The following is a 21,549-nucleotide window of genomic DNA, read 5'->3' as shown; positions in this document are numbered from 1 at the left end:
AAATACAGAGGGGACACTCAGAGCATCACCCATTGAATTGGACACATTGATCTTGTCCTCCCAAGCCAAGGCTCGGGGGCTCAAAGGCAGGCCACCAGCAAGCGTCAGGGCTGGTCCAGGAAACAGGACTCTTCATTCCCAGGCTGAGACTCAGGCTTTGACAGCAGCTTGGCTCCAGACCAGCTATTTCCTACACAGCCTGGTGGCAAAGTGGCTCACACGCTGGGCTGCTAGTCGCCAGGTCAAGGGGATGGAAATCAACAGCGGCTCCACGGGAGAAGAGGAGGCTTTCAACACCTGTAATGAGTCACAGTCTCAGAAACCCACAGGGGCAGTGGCACTCTGTTCCATGAGGGTCCCCCCGGAGCACAAGTCTACTTGGTGGCAGCAAGTTTGGCTTGAGTTTCTTGGCTGGTCCTGGCTGGAACAAGAGGCTTCCCTTCTCTGACCTCTCACTCAGTGCAGGGGCATAACCAGGCCCTTGGGGGGGTTGTCCCATGAGAGAAAATGAGGTGAGTAGAGTTGACTGTCAGGAGACCTCCATTTACCGGTGTCTCTGTCCTTATCGCTCACCCACTAGCGCTCACCCACTAGCGCTGTCACTGGCACACAGACCATTCCAACAGGAGAGATTCCCTGGGGCAGGCTCCCTTTTGTTTCTAAGCACTGGGCTGCATTATTTGGATGTAATATGTTATTCAAAAAGAAACAACGGCACTAACCTGTTAAAGAGTGTAAGAAAGCCTAGCTTACTTCTGGTAGTTGTTTGTGAGGGACGCTGGTGTGAATGGCCAGCTGTTGTTAAATTCTTTTGGAAAGAATTGTTGGTGCCCCTGCTTTGCTCTGACTCAAGCAAGTGCTTGCTCTCCTTGGGGAACATCCCAGGGGTGGTGAGAATCCAGGAGCCAGCTCTCTACCTGGATCTCAGTAGCTACATCACTGGTTGCAAAGCATTGTGACAGAAGAGTTGGACAGTGGGATTCAATGCCCTCTGGGGTTGACCCTGTGCGGCCCTGCCCTTCTCTGAGGCAGCCAGGCACAGGTGATGTGGTGTGCAGTTCTTTGGGTGTGAGAAAAAACCTCATGACCAAACCCATCAGGATGTGGCTCTGGTTAACTGAAGGACAGTCATTCAAAATCAAGACACTGAAAGCTCCTCCTTTGGCCTGTTCATGGGATGGTACAAGAGCCTAAGAGTGACCTCTGAGAGTCTCTTTGAAGGGGCACACATGGGATGATTGTCTGCCCCGGAATTCCTCCCAACACAAAGCCATGGACCAGCCACCACTTCCAAATCTTCCCATACTTTCAGGAAGAGCCAGTTCTTGGAAAGGTCGTCATGGTTGCTAAAATAAAGGAGGACCGACCAGTGAGAGGGATTGACACGGTGGCTGCCACAGTGCGCTCAGACAGAGGGACAAGTAGAGCCTGTACGGGACCAGACAGTAGTTGTGTTGTACACGGGGCTCGCTGTGAGTCAGCACCAACTCACCAAAGCAGCATCCCAGTCTAGGAGGTGAGCAACACAATCCAAGTCAGTCCCAGAGCAAACAACGACAAAGCATGGGAAGGTGGTGGAGGAATGGAGATGGCCTTAACATTGGAGATGGAACTGCCCCCCCCCCCGGTTCTGATGGTCTGCAGTTCAAGCACATGAATGCTGGGGTTTGATCCCCCTGTGATTTGATTTACCTTTGTTTCAGAATAGAAAGATCGCAGACAGAGTTGCAAGAAATTGAAAAGTAAGTTGCTCATGCATCGTTGGGGTTCAACCAGCAGCAATGGAAATGTAGACCTGGACCTGCCTGCATTATCTGGTCCGAGACCTTATTCCTATAGTGGGCGTGCACCCATGCGTGCACCAGTATTTTCCTCAGTGCAAAACCATCAGTCCTGGGGTTGGCCCAAGCACCCCATCAGTGAAGATGGCCAGAAACTTTCAGAACAGCTTCTCATGTAGTTTTTTTGTTTGTTTGTTTTTGTCTTGGGTCAGTCTTTGAGCAACAGTGGTGCTCATAATAGCTTCTTGGGGGTTTTCTGAAGTCTTAGAGGAACCCCCAGGGTGTAAAAATGACCGAACAGACACGCCTGCGGGGCTGCAGCAGTCAGGGCGAAGGAAACTGCCAGAGTAATTCAAGAAGCACCTCGAACTCCCTACTTCTGTGCAACGGTAGGAAGATCTAGCCTTAGTTCAGCTTCCATCAGAAGGTGAGTCTTCGCATCCAGAGCATTTGCCCCTCTCATCCCTGAAAGACACATCCCCTACACACACACACACACACACACCCCACATGCACACACAGAACTCGGTACAAAACAGGCAGGCAGAGAGATGCCATTCCCTGGGTCATGAGTGGATTAAACGGTTGATAGGTTGTAGGAAACCTTGGAAGAAGCATCTGCTCTCAGTGGTGGTGTGAGGATGATGTCACTTAGCAAAACTGAAAGCAAATGTAGGAATGTCAGGATCTAAGACATCTGATGGCCAAAAGGTAGTGTGGCACATGAGGCGGGGGCCTGAAAGAGCTCTTTCAGGCCACGCGACACATTTGTAACCGGATAATTAACTGTCATTGGCTTTCTAATGCATGGCCCTCTGACTAGAATTTGAGCATCGTGAACGGAAGAGCTTTGAATGCCCTGTTGTGTCTTTTCACGGTCCTGCACATGATCTGTGCTTTAATAAGTACTCGGTGGAAGAGGGAATGAGTGAATTGTGGGAGGAATCAATGTTGGAGGCCACAAGCAGTCCTCCAGACTAGTTTGTACATGCTTTGAATTGCATTAACTGCACAGCAAACACGATAGAATTGTCATTCTAAACTTCTGGTGGTTTGGTTTCTAGATGCCCTGGCTCTCTGTCACCCAGGCAGCCGGCTCCGGCTCACTATGAAAGCCACGGCCTGTAATGGATCAGAGGACTTCCCACTTGTCTTCTACCTGGTGGGCATCCCCGCTCTGCAGGAGTTCCTCTTCCTCCCGCTCTTCTTCATCTTCCTGCTCTTCTACCTCCTCATCCTGGTGGGGAACACCTTGATCCTGGTGGCTGTGGTGGTCGAGCCCAGCCTCCACAAGCCCATGTACTTCTTCCTGATCAATCTCTCCACCCTGGACATCCTCTTCACCACATCCACTGTCCCCAAGATGCTATCCCTGCTCCTACTTGGGGACCACTTCCTCAGCTTCCCCGCCTGCTTCCTGCAGATGTACCTCTTCCACAGCTTCTCCTGCTCAGAGGCCTTCATCCTGGTGGTCATGGCCTACGACCGCTATGTGGCCATCTGCCGCCCACTGCACTACCCTGTCCACATGACCCCGCAGACCAATGCTGCGCTGGCAGCGGGTGCCTGGCTCACCGCCCTCCTCCTGCCCATCCCAGCAGTGGTGCAGACCTCCCAGATGGCTTTTGACGGCACTGTTCATATCTACAACTGTTTCTGCGACCACCTGGCTGTGGTCCAGGCCTCCTGCTCCGACACCACCCCCCAGACCCTCATGGGCTTCTGCATTGCCATGGTGGTGTCTTTCCTGCCCCTGCTCCTGGTGCTTCTCTCCTATGCCCGCATCCTGGCCTCGGTCCTTCGCATCAAGTCCCGAGAAGGGCGCTCAAAAGCCTTCTCCACCTGCAGTTCCCACCTCCTGGTGGTCGGCACCTACTACTCGTCCATCGCCATAGCCTACGTGGCCTACAGGGCCGAGCTGCCCCTCAACTTCCACATCATGGGCAACGTGGTGTTTGCCATTCTCACCCCTGTGCTCAACCCCCTCATCTACACCCTGCGGAACAAGGACGTCAAAGCTGCCGTCACCAAAATGGCATGTGCTCAGGGCTCACAGCGATCTGGAGCACTGGATCCTTAAATAGAGCTCATTCTACTCCTAGATATGAGTATGTGAAGAACAGGTAAGGCCATCAAAAAGGTTTTAAGGCAAAAGAATGACTTATAGCAGGACCAAAAATATACCACTGTAACTTCCATTTCCATTAAGGATAGACTAGGTTATTAAATCAAGCCGTCTGTGGAAAGAACTAAAAATGTCCGTTAAAAGTATCTTCTTAAAAGCATCAGCAAAGTTTTTCAATATAATAAGACTAAAATTGTAACAGAGGTGAGTTATTAAGTCATGGAAAGACATATTGACCCATGGCACAGAGTCTAGAAAAAGACACAGACATAAGTGAATAATTGATATGTGAAGGGAATAATCCTGCAGATCGGTATGGAAGACAGGCATATAATAGATGCATCCATATGTCAGAAAATGAAATGTGTCCCTCTATTCAAGCCCAACAGAAAAAATCAATTGTATCAAAAACCTAAATATGAAAGACAAAGCGAGAAAATGGCATAGGAGACTAAAGGCATGACCTCACGATGGGGAAATGAATCTCAAGCAAACGTAAAAGCCCGAAGTCTCGAGAAAAATAGAGAGCTCTGAGTTGGTAAAAATGCTCAACTCTGTTCATGAAAGGGCATGAAAAAAGATAGTGGGGAAAACAAGCTACAGAAGAGAAGATATTTGCGATGCATATAACCAACGAGGGATTCATAACCACCACGCAAAGAGTTACTTCACATCAATAAGGAAAAGATAGGCGAGCTATTAAAAGAATGAGCAAAATGCATCACAGGAGAGAATACACCAATGTCCAATAAATATAGGGGGGAAGAATATGGCCTCCTCAGTAATAGGAAAAATGCAAATTATCACCCACATGTAAATAGTAAAAAGCCAGCCAGATTGGAAGCAATGTAAAATTCTGACAATACCAAGATTGATGAGGCTGGGAGTCACACTGATAATGGGGATGCAAATTTGTACGAAGACTCTGGAAAACAGCTTGTCACTACCTTGCAGTATCGAAGGACACACGTACTCCCTGACTCAGAACAACAGCATTTCAAGATGTTCATAAAACGCAATACTTTGCACCAATTTAAAATGACTGAATTACATTTACATGAACCATGGAGGGATCTTGCACGCTGTGAAGCAAAAGAACCAGGGCTCAGAGCAATACTTCTAGCATACTTCCAATTATACAACGTTTGGAAACAGACAACCCTCAACTATATACATGCTTACCAATGCGCCCAGATGTAGTAAACCATGAAGAAGAGAGCAGACACTTGTAATTATAGAGACTGCTGTGCGAGAGGAGCAGGGTTGTGATCAGAGCATGGTTGGTGGCATTTTGTCAGTTTCATTTCGCCGCTGAGTCACAGTGACATTTGCTTTATAATTAAACCATATATTTGTGTTTTATGGCTTTTTCTGGGTGAGGACTGTGTTTCACAATAAAATATATGACAGAACAGTTCTCAGTAGTCTGGCTGAGTCTTTCCACGGGTTTAAGGGAACAGTGGTGGCCTCCACATGTACAGAAAGACCAAGTTGCTGAATTCAATTTTTCTTATTAGTTAGTCATTTAATAAACCCTTCCCGAACACTGGAGAGATGCTGTGTCATGCAGTAGAGGCTAGAAACATCTGACTAACCGGGAGAGTGATGTCCTAGATTGCTACTCCCTAGCTAGCGAGGGAGACAGACGTGGTAAAAATACTGTTAGTCTGGGTAGACTAGAGAAACACAGTCATAGACACTCATCTGTGCATAAGAAAGAGTTTTGTATACAAAAGCAATTGAACATTAAGAAAGCATCCCAGTCCGGTCCAAGCCCTTAAGTCCGATATTAGCCCATATGTCCATTATCAGTCTATAAATTCCTCTTCAGACTCACACAACACATGCAATGACGCTGAATGCCGGAAGGTCACAGGCCAGTGGGTGAAAAGTCTAGTGGATCCAGTGGTGGTAGTAGTGTCTCAGTGCTGGCAGGGGTCTCCACATGATTCCTCCAGCTCAGGGCAGTAGTGTAGTCCAATGTGTCTCGTCAGCTGCAATGTCTCCCAGGGAGTGAGCTGAGCTAGAGAGTGCCTCCCACCTCCAAGGAGGAAGCCAGGAGTTCCCAGAATCCTCAGGAGAAAGCCATTCTCACACAGAGGCCTCATTGGCTATGACCTGATTGACAGGCTAGACTCCACCCCTTCACTCTTAATCCTTTCAAATTGACAAATGATTTTAGAACTACCCACTGAACTAGCTGCTCTTTCATAGAGTCACAGAGCAAGGTGAGTGGGAATATAGAGGATAATAGTCTATCCAAGAGCACAACTCTTTCGTGATAAGATATAGATTTAAATGTGTGCCATTTTAGGTGGATCCTTTCATGCCGTTAAAGACATTCATTGTGTTTGCAACCATCGCGGCTATTTACCCATGAGCAATAACACCCCACTTCCCTCCAGCCTCTGTTGTTAGTTGCTGTGGGGTACTCAGAGACCCTATTCACAACAGAAGGAAATACCTGCCGGCCCTGCGACATCCTCACAATTGTTCTTTGTTTTGTTTTTTCAGGATTATTTTATTGTAAAGATAATCTACAGCTCATAACAATCCATACATCAATTGTATCAAGCATATTTGTACATATGTTGTCATCATCATTTTCTAAATTTTACTTTCTATTTGAGCCTTGGTATCAGCTCCTCTTTTTTTTCCCTCCTTCCCCCACCCTCCCACCCTCATGACCCCTTAATAAATTATAAATTATTATTCTTTTCAAATCTTACACTGACTGCTGTCTCCCTTCACCCAGGTTTCTGTTGTTCATCCCTCTCAGGGTAGGGTGGTGGTGGTTATACTTCGATCATTGTGATCAGTTCTCCCTTCCTCCGCTTCTCCCCCTACCTGCCCCCTATGCCTTTGGTATCACTACTCTCATTTCTGACCTGGATTCCATGTATCGTGAGCTCTTATCTGTACCAGTGTACATGCTTTGGTCTAGCCAGAACTGAAGGTAGGACTGGGGTCATGATAGTGAGTGAGGGGGGTGGGGTGAGGAAGCCTCAATGAACCAGAGGAATATTGTATGTTTCATCAGTGCTATACTGCACCCTGATTGACTCATCCCTTCCTGTGACCCCTCTGTGAGGGGATGTCCTATTGTCTACAGATGCGTTTTGCATTTCTGCTCTGAACCTCCTCATTGTCAACAATATTTTTTGTTTTGTTTTGGGTCTTCTGATGCCTGTTACCTCATCCAGTCAACAACTCATGATCACAAAAGCTGGTGGGCTTATTGCTTCTCTGTTAGATGGCCACTTTTTTAACTTCAAGCCCCTAAGACCCCAGGCACTATATCTTTTGATAGCCGGACACCATCAGCTTTCTTCACCACCTTTGCTTATGCACCCATTTGTCTTCAGCAATAGAGCCAGGAGAGTGAGCATCACAGAATGAGTTGAGGGAGGGCTTAAGCAGAGGCCCAAAATCTGTCCACTTCCCCAATGTGTTGACATAAAATATATGTACATAAGCCAATACCTTTATTTTTATGAATTAATAAATTTACATATGGGCACACCTATGTTTCTACTTCTGTCAATGGTTTTGCTTCCTAGATCTTTCCTCTGTTTCTTTTTACCTTTGTCCTGCCCCACCTTCATGCCTTCTTCTGCCTTTTAGTAATTCCACTCAGCTAGACTGTTGTTGCTCCAACACCCCCAGGAGCTCTTCATCCTCTTCGTTTTTTATTTTAATTTCCTAGTTGTTCCCCTGTCTATGGGGTTGGTTGCTCACCGGTCTCGTCCCCTGCCTCTTCCTCTCCCCTATGTCCCATTGGTCCCATTGCTTTCTCCTTGGGCTTTCTTCCCGTGACTATAGTTAGGTAAAACCAACAATAACGGAGACAAAACAAAAGGAAAACAGGAGATTTGAAAAAAATAAAACAAAATGAAAAAGCATACATAGTTCTGGTTCTGCCTGATGACCTTTATGACTGTATCCCCCACCAGTCCTGGGGGGTTCTGGGAACTCCCCCTCCTAGTCTAAAGTCTATTTCAGGGCCTCCTCAGGGGCTCTGTGGCTTTGCTTCCATTGCTGATCTGTTATGTTTGCCCCACTGGTGGGGAGGGGGGCCAGACCAGACTCACTCCCCACTGCATGTCCCCAGAATTGTCTTCTGTCACTGTGTGCTCCAGTGAGGGGACATCGTGTCTGTTATCGGCCCTACAGTCCTCTCTGTGCCTTAGCAGGTCTGTGCAGGGACGTCATCCTCAGGGCTGGGTGTGCCAGTATGGGGTCTAGTTCCTCATTCTCTCTTTTTCCTTCTTGTTCTGCTTCCATGTGGGCACAGCAGGCCAGCCCCTCTATCCAGTCTGTAGGTTTAGGGTTGTCCTCTGTAGCACATACTTCTAGGGAGGGGGTCAGTTTGACTCTGATTGGGGCCGGCCCTGTAGACCTCTCATGAGTTCATGAGTTGTTCCATGTGGTTATGTTGTCCTCAAGGTTTGGCACACCATGATGGGGTCTGCACTCACACTCCCATTTCTGTGAAGACATAAACAATACCTCCCCCTCTGTGGGCTAGTGCTCTCCTCCTCCAAGGCCATCGTCTCCCTCTGTTCCTTTTTCTCCACCACCCCCACCCTTTTCCCCTTCTTTGTGCTGGGATGACATGTACATCCTTGGGTTTGGTCTACACCACAACCAATTGCCTGTACCTCAACCCATATAGGGTGAGATAAGTGGCTTCTCTTCTATACCTACTGTGCTGATTATACTGACCTCAGTGGACACATGTTGTACTTGCCCTTTGTGATTGGCTAACCTCGCTAAGCATAACTTCCTCCAACTCTTCCCATGAGACAATGTGCTTCATGTGATCACCAGTGCTTTTTACAGATGTATAGTACTCCATTGTGTATACGTACCAGAGTTTTCTAATCCACTCATCTACGGAAATTTCCATTGATGGAAATTTAAATTGTTTCCAATTCTTTGCAATTTTGAATTGTGCCACAAGAAACATTGGAGCACAGGCAACTGGTCATGATATATGCCCAGTAGAGGGATTGCTAGATTGTAAGGTAACTCAATTTCCATTTGTTTTAAATATCATCAGATGGTTTTACACAGTGGCTGTAGGTATCTACATGACCATTAGCAGTAGAAGAGAGTGCTTATCTCGCCACATCCCCTCCAACATTTGTTGTTCTCTGATTTTCTGATTTAGGCTATCCTCAAGGGTGTTGGGTAGTATCTCATAGGTGTTTAAATTTGCATTTCTCTGATGGCTAGTGATCGGGAGCATTTTCTTGTATGTTTATTGGCCATTTGGGTCTCCTCCCTAGTGAAAATTCTGTTCAGGTCTTTTTCCCACTTCCTCGGGGGGTTAGCTGTTTTGTTCTTTTTTCAGACTAGTGGGGTATTGTAGATTTTAACAATAAGCCCTTTGTCTGATGTGTCATTGCTAAAAATCCTCGCCCAGTCTGTGGGGTTTCTTGTTATTCTCTTGGTGAAGTCTTCGGACGCACGACACACACAGGTGTTTTATCCTTAGTATATCCCACTTGTCAATTTGCTTTATCTGTGTATGTATTCTTCCCTATTCCAGTTAGCCTATGTATTGCCTGCACCAAGGTTCTTAGGCTTGTCATGATTCCTTTGTTGATGGTCCTGATAGTTTGGGGTTTTACTTCTAGGTCTGGGATCCACCTTGAGTTTGTTCTTGGGCATGGAATGAGATAAGGGTCTTGTTTCATTTTTCTACAGGTGGATATCCAGTGTTTCCAGCACCACTTGTTAGCAAGAGCATCCACTTCCTACTTGATGCTTTGGGGCCCCTGTCAAAGATCAGTTGTCTATGTGCTGATGGTTTTATTTCTGGGTTTCTGTTCTTTTCCACTGGTCTGAGTGTCTGTTGTTATCCTAGTACCATGCTATTTTGACCACTGTGACTGTATAGTGGGTTTAATGACAGGTAAAGCGAGCCCTGTGACTTTGTTCTTCTTCTTGAGGAGTCTCTGCCAATTCTGGGCTTCTCCCCTCTCCATATGAAATTGGTGGTCACTTTTTCCAATTCTTTGAAGAAGGTTGTTGGTATTAGAATGGGTATAGTGTTAAACTGATATAGTGCCTTGGGTACAATGGAGATCTTTACTACATTTATTTCTTTAAAAAATAATTTTATTGGGGACTCATACAACTCTTATCACAATCCATACATACATCTGTTGTGTCAAACACATTTGTACATTTGTTGCCATCATCATTCTCAAAACATTTGCTTTCTACTTTAGCCCTTGATATCAGCTCCTCATTTACCCCTCCCTTCCCACTCCCCCTTCCCTCATTAACCTTTGATAATTTATAAATTCTTATTATTTTGTCATATATTACACTGTCTGATGTCTCCCTTCACCCACTTTTCTATTGTCCGTCCCCCAGGGAGGAGGTTATACGTAGATCCTTGTAGTCGGTTCCCCCTTTATACCTCACCCTCCCTGTATTGCCACTCTCACCACTGGTCCTGAAGGGATCATCTGTCCTGGATTCCCGATGTTTCTAGTTCCTATCTGTACCAGTGTACATCCTCTGGTCTAGCCAGATGTGTGAGGTAGAATTGGGATCATGATAGTGGGGGGAGGAAGCATTTAAGACCTAGAGGAAAGTTGTATGTTTCATCGTTGCTACACTGTACCCTGACTGGCTTGTCTCCTCCCCGAGACCCTTCTATAAGGGAATGTACAGTTGTGTACAGCTTGATCTTGGGTCCCCAATCTGCACTCCCCCTCATTCACAGTGATTTGATTTTTTATCCTTTGATACCTGATACCTGATCACACAGGTTGGTGTGCTTTTTCCCTGCAGGCTTTGTTGTTTCTGAGCTAGATGGCCGCTTGTTTACCTTCAAGTCTTTAAGACCCTAGATGCTATATCTTTTGATAGCCAGGTTCCATCAGCTTTCTTGACTGCATTTGCTTATGTACCCATTTGTCCTCAGCGAGGTGATCTTTACTATAATGAATCTTCAGATCCACGAGCATGGGATATTCTTCCATTTTTGAAGGTTGATTTGGTTTCCTGTAGTAGGGTTCTGTAGTTTTCGTTGTATAAATCTTTTGTTTTGGAGGGTTAGCTATATCCCTAGATAGTTCAATTTATTCTTGGCTACTGGGAAGGGTAATGCTTCTTGATCTCCTCTTCCATGGTCTTGTATATAGTATGATTTATATAGCAAACCAATAGACTTCTGTTTGTTGATCTTGTATCCTGCCATTCTTTCATATTTCTCTATCGCTGTCAGTACTCCTGTTGTGAAGCTTTTGGGTTTTCAATGTATAGGATCATGTCATCTGCAAATAGCAATAGTTTCATCTCCTACTATCCCAGACAGATACCTTTAATGTCCTTCCACTGCCTTATGTTGTTCGTTAGGATCTTCAGTACGATGCTGGGACCCTTTTTCAGTGGGATTGTTTTAGCCTTTTCTCCATTGACTTGTGATGTTGGCTGTTGGTTTTTCATAAATAGCTTGTATTAACTTGAGGAATTTTCCTTCCATTCCTATCTTCTTGAGTGTCTTACTTTAAAATGGGTATTGGATATTGTCAAATGCTTTTTCTGCATTATTGACATTATCATGTGGGTCCTATTCTTTTTCTTATCAATGTGATGGATTATGTTGATGGGCTTTTGGATGTTGAACCATCCCTACATCCCTGGAATGAATCCCATCTGAACATGATGGCTGATATGTTTTACATATTTTTGTATTCTATTGGCCAATATTTTGCTAAGGATTTTTGCATCTATGCTCATTACAAATATATCTGTAATTCTCGATTCCTGTGGGTCCCTTGCCCTGTTTGGGTATCAAAGTTATATTGGCTTTGTAAAATGCGTTTTGGAGTTTGCCATCTTTTTCTATGCTCTGGAAAAATTTGTGGAAGATTAGTGTCAGCTTACCCCTGAATGCTTGGCAGAATTCTCCTGTGAAGCCATCTGGTTTGTGGGCTTTTTTGTTGGTAGTTTCTTGATAACCATATGTATTTCTACTTTTGCTATGGGTCTGTTCTTGACCTCTATCTGGGGTAAGCTAGTGAGGGATTGCTTTTCCAAGTATTTGTCCATTCTCCCACATTGTTGAATTCATTAGAATACAGACTTTGTAGTACTTTGTGATTATCTTTTTAATCTCATTGGGGTCCATTGTGATTTCCCCAGTTTCATGTCCTCATCCTGGCAATTGATGTTTTCTCCTTCCTTTCCTTAGTTAGGTTTGTCAGTGGTCTGTTGATTCTGTTGATCCTTTCAAAAAACCAGCTTTTTGCTGCATTGGTATTTTCCATTACTCTCTTGTCTTCCCACACTACCCTGATTTTTATTATTTCTTTTACTTTTCTATTGGAGAGGTTGTTCTGTGGCCTCTGTTCGAATTGTTGGAAGCTTCATGATAGCATATCAGTCATAAATCTCTCTTCCTTTTTCATATATGCATTAATATCAACTTCCTCTGATAACTGCTTTTGTTGTATATCATAGTTTCTTGTTCTGGCAAACTAATTATTCAAATATTGTTCTTATTCATATCATCTGTCATTGTTTTCAGGTTTACTTTCAACTCTGATTACCATACTATATATATATATATATATATATATATATATATATATATATATATATTTCTCCATCATCATATATAAAAATATTTATATATGTGCATGCCTGTATTTAGACCTCTATAAATGTCCTTTGCCTCCTAGTTCTTTCCTCTAGTTCCTTTTACTTTCCTCTTGTCCCACTATCATGTTCAGCCTTCATTTGGGTTTCAGGAAATCCTCTTGATTACATTGCCCTTGATCAAGCCCTACCAGCTCTCTTACACCCTCCTCACCACTGATTTTCAGTCACTTGTTTTTCCCTTGTCCCTGGGTTTGTTAATATCCACTTTCTTTCACCTCCCCCTCTCCCATGTCCCCCCAGAACTGTTATCCTGTTGTTCTCTCTTCCAGTTTGTTTATTCTGCTATCCCATCCAGATAGACACGCAGCAGCAACAATATGCACAAACACAAGACCGAGCACAACAAAGCAACAATAGCAAATAAAACAATAGCTACAACAACAACAACAAGGCAATAACAAAAAGAGAGAAAAGTCTATAAATAGTTCAAGGTCTATTTGTTGTCTTTCACGAGTATTTTCCACTCAAGTCTGATGGGACACCATGCCCTAACCCCACAGTCTATTTTTGGCATTCCCTGGGAACTTCATTGCTCTGCACACCTCCATCATCTTACCTCGGTGTGGTGAAGTCAGGACGGGCACAATTCCTGCCGTGTCTCCAGTGTTGTCCCCCATGGTACTATGGGTCAGTGAGGAACATCATGTCTCATGGCAGGGCTGGCCCTATGGTCCTTTCTGTGCATTGACTGCTCTGAGCAGAAATATTGTCCTCAGGGCTAGGTGGGCCAGGATGTGCTTCACACTTTTTTTCTCCCCCTTCATTGGCTCCTGTGTACTCTGATCAGACATTTCCTCTCCTTGAACTGTAGCTTCATTGCTGTCCTCTGAAATGAGTTCTTCTAGGGGGAGGGAGGACTGTCCACTTAGTTGGTAATGGGGCTGGCCCCTCAGGCCTCTCTATTGGTTCCCTGCTTCATGTCAGTGTGTTGTGTTCCTGTCTTGGAGCACCAAGTTGAAGTCTGGTCCCTCATTCCCTGTGGATATATAAACAATATCTTCTCCTTAGGTGGGTCAGTGCCTTATTCCCCTGTTACCCATGTCTTTTTGTGCCCCCTCCTTTTTAGTTGGCTACCATATGTATCCCTGGGTTTAGTCTGGCCCCTCCCATCTTACCAGGACCTCACTCCAGGAATGTTTGTATACAGTAGCTTTTTCTCTGTGTCCCTTTTGCATTTTTGAGCTTACCTCAGCAGACTCATGATGTACTTGTCCTTTTGTGCTTGGCTTACTTCACTTAGCATAATTTCCCCCAGTTCTTCCCATGTGGCAATGTGCTTCATGTGTTCATCACTGCTTTTTAGGGATGCGTAATACTCCACTGTATGTATGTACCACAGTTTTTTAATCCACTTGTCAGTTGATGGAAATTTGGGTTGTTTCCAACTCCTTGCAATTGTGAACTGTGCTGCGATGAACATTGGAGCACAGATGTCTGGCTATGATTTTTCTCTTGTTTCTTATGGGTATATGCCCAGTAGGGGGATTGCTCTGTCATATGGTAGCTCAATTTTCATCTGTGTTAGATATCACCAAATCGATTTCCATAATGGCTGTACATACCTACAGGTCCACCAGCAGTGGACAAGAGTTCCCATCTCTCCACAGCCCCTCCAACACTTGTTACTTTCTGATTTTTTTTTAAATTTGAGCTATCTTTGAGGGTGTTCAAGTCGGCTTATACTCGAGTCTATACGGTATCTAGTTTGACTGCCTTACCCATTTGTTGAAGTCTGCCTGATTGTCCTCGAATTTGCTGGTATGATTCTCCGCCTCTTTGACTCTGTTGGTGAAGTCCATTTCTTTTGCTTTTGTTTTTGCTTCTGTACCTCATCTATTAGTTCTAGTGTTTTCCTTTGGTGTATGAACCTTATCCCCTTTATCATGGACTTCATCTCTTGTCATTGCTTCCTTTTTCTGCATCGCTTCCCTCATATCCTGTATTGATCCAAGCAGCATTCTGAAGATTTCTTTTTGTGGTAGATCAACATCTGATTCTTTTATGAGTGTCGTTAGGTTTATGACTACCTTCCCTGATGTGTTTTGTTTTTCTTGCTTTTGTTGTTGTTGAGGGTGTGAGGTATGTTGTTTTCTGCATGTTGGTTTTGGAAGAACTCAACACCATATTCCCAGGGGAATGAGGGGCCCTGAGCTCTTTTCCTGTGAGACTAGTAAAGGTAGTTTTGGGAAATACCTGTGACCTATTATGGTGGTGGGTTGGACTATTGTGTAGGTGAGGTGCCTTGGCAATTCAGTGGCCAATGGGGGGCGTGGGGGCTCAGAGGGTGGGCTGAGGCCAGAGAAACTGGTAGAGCCAGTTTTGGTTTTGGTCCGTGGCTTTCAGCTGCTGTTGGCTTCTCCTGTTTTGTTATGTTAAAAACCTAGACTGTGCTCTGCGGAACTGAGTTCTGCCGTGTTAATGATAAGCTAATGGTCCAGGTTTCTGGTGACTTACATTCAAAGTTACACAAAGGAACACAGTCTGGGATTGAAAGCATTTTTTTTTTTTAATAATGGGCCTGTGATGCCTCGCTGTCCCATGGGAAGGGGTACCAGATTAGCCGAGTGGGTTTGGGGCTGACTGGATCTGAATTCTCCCCTGACTGCACTCCTGTGCCAATCCCAGCTCTTTACTGCATGGCTCTGCAAGCTGTACTCCAGGAATTTGAGTTGTATCAGTGGTGAATATCCCAGGGGCTCTTCAATTGCTGAAAATTAGTGTCTAATTACCTGGCAGGTGTGAAGCTGGGGAAAGAGGAAAGAGGATGGCTGATGTAGTCACTCTGTTCCTGGTTGGGGAGGGCAGAGGCAAAGCCAGAGAATGCAGGAGCGGGGAGGATAGCAGAGAGGGGGACTCTGGTTTGAGGTCATGCGGCTAGTTCTCAGAGACTCTCTGTGAGCCTGGAATTATGACCACCTGTAGACAGCAGCCTGGGAAACTTACTGCTCACTGTGGGTCTCGGATTTGGGGCACAAGAAGGAGTGGCAGATACCATCCTGCTGGACCTGGTGAGGGATTAGCGGAGTCCTCAGGCAGACACAGTGACCTTAGAGCATTTCAGTGAGTTCTCAAATTGCGCCCTCAGTGAAAATCGCAGGGGGGGGGGGGGGGGTCTGAACCTGACCCTAGTACACTGAGTCTATTTTTAGCACCCAGATTCCCAATATTGGCCTCCTTACCTCTTAATTTTATGATCTAACAACAGGAACACTGGGCAGATGATTCTACCTAGATGTCTTCTTCCAATTGTTGTCATTTTTGAGCCCATTGTTTTAGCCACTGTGTCAACTCAACTTGGCAAAGGCCTTCCTCATTTTCACGGCCTCTCTGCTTTAAAGTGCATGTGTTTTTCTATTCTTCTCCAGGCTATCCAACGTTTGTTGTGACCCACACACATCAATTGAGTTTGCATAGTCAATGAAGCACAAGTAAACATCTTTCTAGTATTCTCTGCTTTCAGCCAAGATCCATCTGGTATCAGCAATTGTGTTAGACCTGGTTGCCTAGAGAAACAAATCCAGTGACACTAATCTATGTATAAGAAAGAGCTTTCTCCAGGGCAACAGATGTACAAATGTGCTTGACACAATGTATGGATGTACGGATTGGGATAAGAGTTATATGAACCCCCAATAAAATATTTTTTTTTATTTATGGAAGTCTAGACAAAGACATGTACATGCAAACATATATATGAGGATGGGGAAATAGATCTAAGTGTCTACATTTATAGGTTTAGTATTAAGGTGGCGGAAGGACCTTGGGCCTCTACTCAAGCACTCCCTCAATGCATGAATACTTTCTTTTATTAAATTGGCACTCTATGATGCTCACTCTCCCGACACAACTGCTGAAGCCAAAGCGGGTGAACAAGCAAATGTGATAAAGAAAGCTGATGGTGCCCGGCTATCAAAAGAGATAGTGACTGGGGTCTTAAAGGCTTGAAAATAAACAAGCGGCCATCTAGCTCAGAAGCAACAAAGCCCACATGGAAGAACACACCAGCCTGTGTGATCAAGTGGTCCTGAAGGGATCAGTTATCAGGTATCAAAGAACAAAAAATCATATCATTGGCTGCACACCTCCATGATAGGATCGCTGAAGACAAATGGGTGCATACGCAAATGTGGTGAAGAAAGCTGATGGTGCCCAGCTATCAAAAGAGATAGTGTCTGGGGTCTTAAAGGCTTGAAGGTGAACAAGCGGCCATCTAGCTCAGAAGTAAAAAAGCTCACATGGAAGAAGTACACCAGCCAGTGCGATCATGAGGTGCCAAAGGAACCAGGTATAAGGCATCGTGCAAAAAAAAAAAAAAGGTATATGTATATGTATATATATATGAGTGTATGTGTGTACATATATATATATCATATTGAATGAAGGGGGATGAGCAGAGTGGAGACCCAAGGCTCAAGTGTCGGCCACTGGAGATCCCCTCATAGAGGGGTTTAGGAGAGGAGATGGGTCAGTCAGGGTACGAGGTAGTACCCATGAAGAACACAGCTTTCCCCCAGATCCTGGATGCTTCCTCCCCCCAACTACCATGATCCGAATTCTACCTTGCAGGACTGGATAGGGCAGAGGTTGTACACTGGTGCATATGGGGGCTGGAGGCACAGAGAATCCAGGGTGGATGATAACTTCAGGACCAAGGGTGTGAGGGGCGATGCTGGGAGAGTGGAGGGTGAGTGGGTTGGAAATGGGGAACTGATTACAAGGATCCACATGTGACCTCCTCCCTGGGAGATGGATGGCAGAGAAGGGGGGAAGGGAGACTCCGGATAGGGCAAGATATGACAAAATAACAATGTATAAATTACCAAGGGCACATGAGGTAGGGGGGAGCGGGGAGGGAGGGGAAAAAAAGAGGACCTGATGCAAAGGACTTAAGTGGAGAGCAAATGCTTTGAGAATGATTGGGGCAGGGAATGTGCGGATGTGCTTTATACAATTGATGTATGTATATGTATGGATTGTGATAAGAGTTGTATGAGCCCCTAATAAAATTTTCCTTTTTAAAAAGGAGAAAGAGCTTTCTCACTTCCATTGAGTCAATGCTGACTCAGAGCGACCCCCTGTGGGTTTCTGAGACTGTAACTGTTTACAGGAGTAGAAATCCCAGGCTTTCTCCTGAGGAGCTTCTGGTGGTTTTGAATTGCCAACCATGCGGATTGCAGTCCAACATGTAGCCACTACACTACCAGGGATTCTGAAAAGAGCTTCATTTCAAGAGATAATTATATATCCAGAAAGCAGCTCAGTCCAGTCCAACTCTAATCCATAAGTCCATGCTGGCGGATAAGGCCCCTCAAACGTATGCAGCCGCTTGCCAGTGACTCCGAATGGTGGACCGGGGAGCAGGTGCAAAGTCGTGCTAATCCAAAGTTGGTGGAAGCACGGCTGGGTGATGACAGCTCAGAGTCAGGTGGCCCACATGGAGCACCCCTTGCAGCATGCAGGGTTCCAACAGGTAGGAAGGAAGTCAGAGGGACAGAGAGAGGAAGCTCCCAGAGTTTCTCACGCTCACACCAAAGGCCACACCTCCAAAGAGATGTCATCAAGCTACCACTTGATTGACAGGTTTGGTTCCACCACTAACCAGGAGTGTCTAGTTTATATAAAATCATCCAACTACCTCAGTGTCTGGGTACATTAGAGAAACAAATCCACAGAAACTCATATGTATAAGAGAGAGTTTTATATAAAGGATAAGTGTACATAAAAAAAATCCCAACCCAGTGCTAAGTCCAACATTAGCACATATGTCAGACACCAATCCACAAGTCTTCCTCCATCTTACAAAACACACCCAATGATGCTGACTGCAGGAAGAAAGCTCAATCAGTGAACACGTAAGCATCTCAGTGCTAGCAGGATTCTCCACACAGCTGCTCCAGCACCCTGGGCTGCATCGGGGTAGGTCCATGTGCTTCTCCTTGGGGATGTCTTGCAGGAAGTGAGCCTTGACAGCTGAAGCAGGGAACTGGCTAAGGCAGCTGCACCCTGGTCCAACCATCAGAAAACAAGAGACCCAAGAACTCAAAAGGCAAGGCTCACTGAGCCATTTATCGCTCGGCTCTTCAATTAACCCCACTTGTGTTTATCAGCCAAATTGGCACAATAAACTTTAACTATCTCACACAGTAATATTATCCCTTTTTCCACGTCCTTTTCTAAATCTGACCTGCTTTCCAGCAGCTCCCTGCCAATGTACTGCTAGAACCGTTGTTGAATGATCTTCAGCAAAATTTTACGTAGTTACTTGCCCCTGGTAAACAGTAATAAACTTTTGTCTCTATGTAGTTTCCTAATGCTAAATATTTCATCTAAATGGTGTCATGCATACTGTCTACACTCTCCTGCACCTTGGTGCTTTTTTAGTAAATCAACTGCTTATCGAGGTAAAAATTAAAGATGGAATTATGTGGAGGAGAACAACAGCAAGAATATTTGTCTCTCGCAGCTGACATATTTCACTGTCAGCATAATGTTCTTATAGTTCATCAATGTCATAGCATGTCTCAGAGCTTCATTTCTCTTTATGCTTTCATTTTTCTTTATGTAGTCCAATGTGTGTGTATACACCACATTTGCGTGTGTTGAATTTAAAAAAAAATCATTTTATTAGGGGCTCATACAACTCTTATCACAATCCATCCATCCATTGTGTCAAGCACATTTGTACATTTGTTGCCATCATCATTCTCAAAGCATTTGCTTTCTACTTGAGCCTTTGGTCTCAGCTCCTTATTGTTCCCCCTCCCTCATGAACCCTTGATAATTTACAAATTGTCATTATTTTGTCATACCTTACACTGTCTGATGTCTCTTTTCACCCACTTTTCTGTTGTCCATCCCACAGGGAGGAGGTTATATGTAGAGTCTTGTAATCGGTTCCCCCACCTACCCCACCCTCCCTCCATCCTCCCGATATCGCCACTCTCACCACTGGTCCTGAAGGGATCATCTGTCCTGAATTCCCTATATTTCCGGTTCCTTGGTGTACTAGTGTACATCCTCTGGCCTAGAGGGATTTGTAAGGTAGAATTAGGATCATGATCGTGGGGGATTGCGGGGAGGAAGCATTTAAGAACTAGAGGAAAGTTGTATGTTTCATCGTTGCTACACTGCACCCTGACTGGCTTGTCTCCTCCCTGAGACCCTTCTGTAAGGGATGTCCAGTTGCTTACAGATGGGCTTTGGGTCCCCAATCTGCACTCCCCCTCATTCATAATGATATGATTTTTTGTTCTTTGATGCCCAATACCTGATCTCTTTAGCACTTCATGATCACATAGGCTGATGAGCTACTTCCATGTGGCCTTTCTTCCTTCTGAGCTAGATGGCCGCTTGTTTACCTACAAGCCTTTAAGACCCCAGATGCTATATCTTTTGATAGCCGGGTACCATCAGCTTTATTCACCACCTTTGCTTATGCACACTTTAATCTTCAGCAATCATGTCGGAGAGGTAAGCATCATGAAATGCCAGTTTCATAGAACAGACTATTCTTGCATTGAGGACATACTTGAGTGGAGGCCCAATGTCCATCTGCCACCTTAATACTAAATCTGTAAATATGTGCACATAGATCTATTTCCCCATCATCATATATAAACATACTTACATATGTACATGCCTGTATTTAGACCTCTACAAATGCCCTTTGCCTCCTAGTTCTTTCCTCTACTTCCTTTTACTTTCCTCTTATCCCACTATCATGTTCAGCCTTCATTTGGGTTACAGGAATTCCTGTATTGCCCTTGATCTATCTCTGCTATATTGCCCTTGATCTATCCCTACTAGGCCTCTTGCACCCTCCTCGCCACTCATTTTGGATCACTTGTTGTTCCCTTGTCCTTCGGTTGGTCAACACCACTTCTTTTTTTGTTCATTCATTCATCTGTTGTTGGGTTCTGAGGCTGTGCCTTGGTCACCTAGGGCCGCTATTACAAAAGACCACAAAGTAAGTGGCTTTAAAGAATAGAAATTGATTTTCTCACATTTTTGGTGGCTGAAAATCCAAATCAGGGTTGGAACCATACTGACTCCTGTAATGTCTCTCCTCATTTCTTTTGGCTACCACAGTCCTTGACATGCCCTTGGTTCTTATAGATTAATCTGCCTTAGCCACTGTATGGCCTTTCTTCCTGTTCATCTGCTCTTCATGTTGGTTTCCTCTTTTTATAAAACACCACTCAAAAGGGCTTAGCTTTAGGACCCACCCTATTTTAGTATGAATTTATTAATGTCACAAAAGCTCTATTTTTTTAATCATCTTATTCGGGGCTCTTACAGCTCTTATCACAATCCATACATCCATTGTGTCAAGCACATTTGTACATATGTTGCCATCATCATTTTGAAAACATTTTCTTTCAACTTGAGCCCTTGGTATCAGCTCCTCCTTTTTCCACTCCCACCCCTTCCCTCCCTCACTCACTAACCCTTGATAATTCATAAATTATTATTATTTTTTCATATCTTACACTGAACAATGTCTCCCTTTACCCACTTTTCTGTTATCCATCCCCCAAGGAGGGTGTTATATGTAGATCATTGTGATCCGTTGCTCCTTTCTCCCCTCACCTTCCCCTTCACCTCCTGGTATCACTACTCTCATTGTTGGTCCTAAGGCATTTATCTGTCCTGGATTCCCTTTGTTTCCAGCTCTTATCTGTACCCATATACATGCTCTGGTCTAGCCAGATTTGTAAGGTAGAATGGGGATCATGATAGTGGGGTGGGTGCGGGGAGGAAGCATTAAAGAACTAGAGGAAGTTTGTATGTTTCATCAGTGTTATACTGTGCTCTGACTGGCTCATCTCTTCCTTGTGACCCTTTTGTAAGGGGATGTCTAATTGTTTACAGATGGGCTTTGGGTCTCCACTCCACAAGCCCCTGCATTCACATTGATAGGATTTTTTGTTCTGCGTCTTTGATGCCTGATACCTGATC

General features: G+C 44.7%; 1 protein-coding gene across 1 annotated transcript; it reads left to right on the top strand.

Annotated features, from left to right (window-relative positions):
- Nucleotides 1–2,889: 2,889 nt before the first annotated feature.
- Nucleotides 2,890–3,861, top strand: LOC142446946 (olfactory receptor 2AT4-like). Its single transcript, XM_075548668.1, has one exon. The coding sequence runs from the start codon at nucleotides 2,890–2,892 to the stop codon at nucleotides 3,859–3,861; it is 972 nt and encodes a 323-aa protein (XP_075404783.1).
- Nucleotides 3,862–21,549: the final 17,688 nt, after the last annotated feature.

Source organism: Tenrec ecaudatus, chromosome 4 (genome assembly GCF_050624435.1).
Source record: "Tenrec ecaudatus isolate mTenEca1 chromosome 4, mTenEca1.hap1, whole genome shotgun sequence".
In the NCBI taxonomy this organism is placed as follows: domain Eukaryota; kingdom Metazoa; phylum Chordata; class Mammalia; order Afrosoricida; family Tenrecidae; genus Tenrec; species Tenrec ecaudatus.
Note: the sequence above shows the minus strand (reverse complement) of the source record. Positions and strands in the feature narration are given on the sequence as shown.